This window comes from Triticum dicoccoides, chromosome 5A, assembly GCF_002162155.2.
Source record: "Triticum dicoccoides isolate Atlit2015 ecotype Zavitan chromosome 5A, WEW_v2.0, whole genome shotgun sequence".
Classification (NCBI taxonomy): domain Eukaryota; kingdom Viridiplantae; phylum Streptophyta; class Magnoliopsida; order Poales; family Poaceae; genus Triticum; species Triticum dicoccoides.
This window is the reverse complement of record NC_041388.1, coordinates 678,544,796-678,551,587: the sequence shown is the minus strand read 5'-3', so window position 1 is coordinate 678,551,587 and position 6,792 is coordinate 678,544,796. Positions and strand designations below refer to the sequence as shown.

The 6,792-nt window shown below is 43.4% G+C and overlaps 1 protein-coding gene across 2 annotated transcripts in view; it reads right to left on the bottom strand.

The window, feature by feature from the left end:
- The window catches only part of LOC119304073, a 5,341-nt gene extending 2,655 nt beyond the window's left edge, over positions 1-2,686 (bottom strand). For both annotated transcript variants that reach the window (XM_037581230.1, XM_037581231.1), the window contains exons 1-8: positions 2,440-2,686; positions 2,024-2,350; positions 1,722-1,865; positions 1,502-1,585; positions 1,362-1,399; positions 1,209-1,250; positions 972-1,025; positions 260-355 (exon numbers count right to left, since the gene is read on the bottom strand). In XM_037581230.1, coding sequence (XP_037437127.1) covers positions 260-355; positions 972-1,025; positions 1,209-1,250; positions 1,362-1,399; positions 1,502-1,585; positions 1,722-1,865; positions 2,024-2,350; positions 2,440-2,588 — 934 coding nt within the window. In that variant the 5' untranslated portion in view covers positions 2,589-2,686. The remainder of the gene's footprint in view (positions 1-259; positions 356-971; positions 1,026-1,208; positions 1,251-1,361; positions 1,400-1,501; positions 1,586-1,721; positions 1,866-2,023; positions 2,351-2,439) is intronic.
- Positions 2,687-6,792: the final 4,106 nt, after the last annotated feature.

Genomic DNA, 6,792 nt, shown 5'->3' with positions numbered 1-6,792 from the left:
TGATTTCTAATAACAAACAATTTCAGGCAGGGGTGGACCCAGCATAAAAGATCGCCAGAGTCAGAGCTTGTACTGCTAACTTTTATTAGTTCATGCTAAACTACTCTTAATTAACATGTATGTGGCATATGTTCTTGGTCGTAGGTGTCTATTGACCGTGCTGCCATAGTTTATGTCTCCCCTGATTTCAGGGATCAATTGAGCAAAAATAGATGGACGTCCTGGGTGGGAAATGATCAAGGGCGGTCGACTAACATACCTGCATTTGTCAATGATGAGGTCCCAGACACAGAGTTTTTAGTAAGATCTGTCAAGGTATTCGACATGGTATGCGAGGCTGTAGCACCAGGAACACCTGCAACCAGTTAAAAGGTCAAAAATGGCAGCAAGCAGCCCAGCACTAATACAAAAAGAACATCATCAAGACCAACCAAGACTGCAGTTCTGGATTATGTGCACATCAAACAAACAGAGAATGCAGAGCAACCAACGTACGAATGGCAGATTTGAAAAATCAAAGGACAATGTATTTTTTACTACAGATACTTAAAAGGTAACTTCTATCTACAGGTAAGAGTCGGTAATTCACATAAGAACAAAACAATTCACTGAGGTACTAATGGTCATATATAAGCCACAAAACAGGAATATCCAAAGCATAACCTAATGGAGCATTTTAAAAGCAACAAATAATCAAGAAAATGACTGAAAGATAATAATAAAAATTGGTGAAGCAAGAACAAAGACCTGGTTCAAACATGCAAATGAGGCATTTGCGCATAACTAACAGAGCTACAGTATCCATATCATAAGAGAAAATTGTGAAGTTGAAAGAGAAGGAACCACTAAATTTGGTTTGGGAAAATGCTGTGCAAACATAGCCTGAAAGGATTTAACAAATTAGACGGGTAGTGGAGATCCCGTATAATAAGTAGGAACAATGACAATTGAGATGAGTAAGCTAAGGCTACCTTCCTTCTCCTTTTCACTTGACTGAAGTTCCAGACCAGCTTGCAAACTTTCATCTGAAGATGACACAAGTTGATCAGTTTATATGCATATACATGATCCGAGAGGTTTTTTGGAAGAGTAAAATCAAAGGGCCTCATAGCTTGCTACCAAATATATCTGGAAAGTCGAGCACAGGTCTAGATGTGTAAAATGCAAAGTAAACAAGACAAGGACAGAAGAGCAGAGGCTAGTTTTACCAATAAGATCTATCAGCCACTTCCTTGTCTTGTCCGTCAATCCTGCCACCAAAAACAGTAACGATGGCTTTTAGCATCACAGAGACACGGACATAGAATCTACAAGGAAGTATATTGCTTAATCATAAGATGCTTGTAAATAGGGCATTGTACCACTGTTTAATTCATGTCTGCGGGTCGACGAAGGCAGCCTGCAAAACATGGAACATGTGCTGAGTTGGTCAAGAAAGAGCCAGCAAGAGCAGAATCGAGGGACCCCTTGAATTTGCCATGTTTCAAGGTCATATTTTTACCCCTTTTTGGTCCTAAGGTAGATCTTGGCCAGTGTTTTAGGTCCTGGCAGGTCTTGTTCCTTCACATGACGCCTCCGACGGTACCTAGGCCAAGCAAGATTGCAGGGCAATCAAAGTGAGTTACAGTGAAATTGACAGCCAAGTTTTACACATTTCCAAGAATGGAATGCATCAAGTGAACATGGGCGACCAAACTGATAGAGCATGGAGCCGGAATCACCTGAATCCGATGGGAAGCACATCGTGGGGCATCATCGGGCCGCCCGGCAATAGGGCCACGTTTTTCAACTCTGGAGCCTTATAAGCCAAGTGTTGGACGATTTGAGACGCCTTGCAACGAACGCGCTCCCAGTCCAGCGAGGATCTGCTTGCACATATATGTGTGTAACAGTACAGTATTAAAGTTGAGAAGATGTAAAGATGAAAATTTTGGATAGGAACTGAAGATGGCTTGAAAATTGCAGGAATCGACAGACAGGCAGACATGAACTGAAGATGTGATCGTCTAGCTAGTGCTAGTACCTGACTTGCTCCGAATGGAGAATGGAGAGGACGATGGAGCGGATCCTGAGGCAGTCGAAGGAGACGGAGTCGTCGTGCTTGAGGTACCGTGTGTTGTACTTGTGGTTGAAGTAGCTGAGGTTGCGGTCGGGCTTGCCGGCGACCATGCTGGCGAAGGCCGCGTGTTGCATGAGGAAGTGGAGGAGCACCTGGGCCTCGTTGCTCTGCGGGTGCGAGGTCGGGCGCAGGAAGCGGGAGACGTAGGCGACGGCGTCGTCCCACAGCCCCTGCTGCACCAGCCGCGACAGGTGGATGACGCTCATGTACGCGTCCGTCTCGTTGAGCAGCCTGCGAGTGATTGATTGATTGGGCAATGGCGGCCGCCGGTGAGCGAGCGAAGCAGTTTAGGAGGACGGAGGGGGTGGGGATGCACGTACCCTCGCAGGGCGTCGCGGAAGCCGTGCAGCCAGAGGTAGGTGGCGAGGCGGCGGTGACGGCACCGGCGCACGCAGCCGTAGTCGACGGGGCCGACGGACTCGCCCAAGTCGCCCACCCAATCGGGGATGACATCGACGGAGTCCCCCATCGATCGACCACGGTGCCGGCGAGGTTGACAGGGCAGCGGCGGGCTGGGGATTTGGGGGGAGCGAGCAGACACCCCACCCCACCTAGCCCCAACGCCACCACCCCACCCCACCCCACCCCGCCCCACCCCGCCCAAACCGCTGTGCATTTTTTTGAAAACGTCCCTCTACTTTTCTGAAAACGTCCCAACGCCACCACCCACCCGGCCACCCCACCCCACCCAGGTGGCCAGGTGTCCTATGCCACTTTTTGAAAACGCCCCTCTGTTTTTCTTTCGTTGACGGGACTAGATATCAGCACCGCATTTCGGGCTATTTTTATGTGTCTAACATTTTTAATAAATAATAATTAAATAGTACTCCTTCCGTTCTCAAATATAGTCTTTCTAGAGATTCCAACAAGTGACTACGTACGAAACAAAGTGATTGAATCTACACTCTAAAATATGTCTATGTACATCTGTATGTTGTAGTCCATTTGAAATGTCTAAAAAAACTTATATTTAGAAACAGAGGAAGTAGTAATATTTTACATTGTTACATGATCACATTATTGTTTTTATTTGAAGGGAAACGATTCCTTTCGACCAACTGATTTGTTGGCAACGTCCGCTGCCTCGCTCGCACAACACGTGTCCCATGTGATGTGCTCCTGACTCAAGATGGCAATGGGGCCCCGAAACCCGCGCCCCCGCGGGTTTTTACCCTATTAGGGGACGGGGATGGGCGTCTTTTTAGTCCCGCGGGGCTGCTGTTGGGTAAAGTATAAAACCCAACACGTTTCGCGGGTTCAAACCCGTTTCAACCATTCCTGAACCCGAAACCCGTCATCCCTGTCAAAATACTACAATAAGCGTATTCGAGGATTACAATTTTGAGAGTGATGATGATCATGGACAACCATCTTGCTCATTCTCTTCTTTGCAAGCTCCATTCCTTATGTCACTCTTCAATGAATGTGTTGCTCAAAAATGGCAAACATCTTTTAGGATGAAATCTGAGCTAGAATGTTACTTGGAAGATGAGCTAATTCCATTGTTCAAAGATAAATTCAGTGTGTTAGATTGGTGGAAAGTTGCTAGAACACGCTATCCAACTTTGAGGCTGCTAGCATGTGATATTTTTGCAACTCCGGTCAGCACGGTAGCCCCAGAATCAGCATTTAGCACAAGTGGTAGAGTTCTAGTTCTAAGCGGTAGAACTCCAGTCCTTATGTTTGCTTGAATATGCCAATTTCCCAATGGGTTTAGGGGACGGGCAAAAGGCTAGCCCTGCGCACGGTGGCGGTGACGGGGACGGGCTTCCGATATTTTCATGGGGATGGGTTTGGAAAGGCAAAACCCGATGGGTTTCGTCCCCGTTGCCATCTTGACTCCTGACTTCTAGCGATTTATTTTGCAATTTCTGCAACAAAACCAATGTTGTAAAATTTTCTCCCGTAACATCACCTATGTTACAAAAAAGAGTGAAGACGAAAAAAGAAATCTGCAACAAAGCCTTCATTGCAAAAAGAAAATTCTGCAACAAGCCCTTTGTTGCAAAAAAATTTTACAACAAAACCTCAGTTACAAAAATTTCTGCAACAAGATCATCATTGCAGAAATTTTCTGCAATAAGACCTATGTTCCAATGATGGAGGACGCTGCTGCGCCAAATCTAACGGCCTGCGAGCCGACCGATCTTTTAAAAAGGTCAGCCGGCGGGCGCATAGCACGCCTTGTATTTGAATTAATTTGAAGGTATTTGGATTAAATCAGGCTCGAGTAACTAGAAAAATGTCCGCCAAAATATGCTTTTTGGATTCTAAATATGTAACTTCATTTACGAGAAATTTCTAGACTAGTTTGGATTGGTTCAAATTTGGTATTTAAATTTGCATAAAAATAAAATTAACAAATCTTTGGTTTTTCCCCATTTTAACAGGAAGCGGTCCAGAACGATATGGACCAGCTTCATCAAACATTTTGGAATACATTTGCGAAAGGACCCCAAAGAAATGCAGAAATACACTCAACCGGAGTACTTTATAGAAAAGACCCTAGACACGAGAGGGAGATTGCAATGTGATCCACAATCTACCATCTCTAAGCTTCACCTCTAGGCCAAAAATCCCCCTCACCGGGGACAAAACCACTTACTCGGAGCCTAAGGAAGGTTAATCGCGCAGACAACTGACTCATTTTCAATAGAAAGGAATGGCCAAACCTATCCAGCTAGCTGGTCAACCTTAGTGATCTTATCGGCCGGCAAAGCAGAAATGGACGACCACGGTCCTGGGAAGGGGACTTTGCCATCACTTCATTGTCACCGGGACAGAGAAGGAATGAACAATGGGAGAAAGTCAAGCATGCCTTCCTTTCAGCACCATGGCAGGAGGAAAAAGTGTCGCCCTTCAGTTAGAACAATTGGCGGTGTAGCAATTGAGGCAGTTGCAGAACACCAAAGATGATATGCGAAAGACAGAGCATTCGTTAGTCACATGTTTGCAAGCTTCTTGGGATATTGTATTACCGAGAGGGCTTAGAGATATCTCTTTGTCATACGAAGTGACAAATTTCAGTCTCAATCCATGAAATCCAAGAATACTTTCAAAGATACATGTAGAGTATCTTTACTACAAATTCATGTTTTGCCTCATTGTTGCTCCGTTGAGGCTACTTTTTTAACTTGCTCTGCTGAGGCTACTTAGCTAGCCAAATCCTATTCGGCGTCCTAAGTGCCCGCTACAATACAATTTGCAAATGGGCGCACACCCCTCATATGCACTGGGTCGGTCCATTCTGCCTTATTTTTTCATCCAAAACCTGCAAAAAGTGTGTGCGCGATAGTAACCACCCCGACCAGCTGATCCATTGCGACCATTTACTACCTTCTCCTACTTTTATTTCTTTTATATGTCCGTGCCCCCAAACCGTTTATATCGGTTTTTATTTCCTTTTCATGCCACAAATCGATGAACTTTTTGGAAATGCGTGATTTGTTTTCCAAATTCATGAACTTTTTTTAAAGAACTTTTTTCCAAACTCATGAACTGTTTTTCAAAATTAGTGAACTATTTCAAATTTGTCAGTGTTCTTTCAAAATCGATGAGTTTTTTTGGCAAATTGATGAACTTTTTTCAAACTCGACGAACAGTTTAATCAAATTTGATGGACTTTTTTTAGAAAATCAATGAACTTTTTTCAAATTCGTATTCTTTTTCCAAATATGTGAATTGTTTTCAATATCCGGTGAACTCTTTACAAATTCGTGAACTTTATTTTTAAAAATCAATGAATCTATTTAAAAATCCATGAACCATATTTTCAAAATATGGTAAAAGTTTTAAAGTTCTTTATCAAAATCGATGAACTTTTTTCATGTCTGTGATTTTTTTCAAAATCTGGTGAACCTTTCAAAACCATAAACGTTTTTCAAAATTGATGAAATATTTTCGATTTTTGTGAACATTTCTTTGAAAATCCATGAATTGTTTTTCAAAATCGATGAACTTTGAAAAATGTGGATTCTTTTTCAAATTTATGTTTTCTTAAAAGAAAGAATTTGAACTGGGACCGAAACAATGGTCATATACTTTGTTTTCGGAACGAACACATCAAAGTCATAGTGATGTGGTAGTTACTACGCCAAGTCCCTCGCGGTAGCATGTGGGTTCAAATCCCTGTCCTTGTATATTTTCCTTGATGTTTGTTTTTTAGCATATGGACGCGAGCAAAGCTGGACTGGCCCACTATTGCGCACCTTTGGGCACCCTCTACCCTAAGTGGCGCTGATGGCGACGAAGAGGAGCTGTCACTTAGCTAAGCGTCAATTTATTGATGGTTCCTTTTTTATCCAAAAGTAACAAAGCAATATGGATGCATCATATTCTAACCAAATCTTCACAAAAATTGCTCAGATGTCATGTAAAGTAAAACATTTATATGTTTATTAATATTAATTGTGTGACCCATTGGGCGACCCACGACAGGACCTCATGTCCATATCCTACCCATGACTAATCGGGTTGCCTATCGGGCTTACCCATGGGTGAAGATGGCGACCCATACACTACCTATTCGGGTCAAAAGCCCATGGGCGATGCTGCCCATGGGTCGGATTGCTGGGCTGAAACGGGAACAATGTCGTCCGCTAGTTAGGCCAAGACCTAACCATTTTTTCTTTTCTATTTATTTTTCTTTTCTTCTATTTTTGTTATTCTCCTTT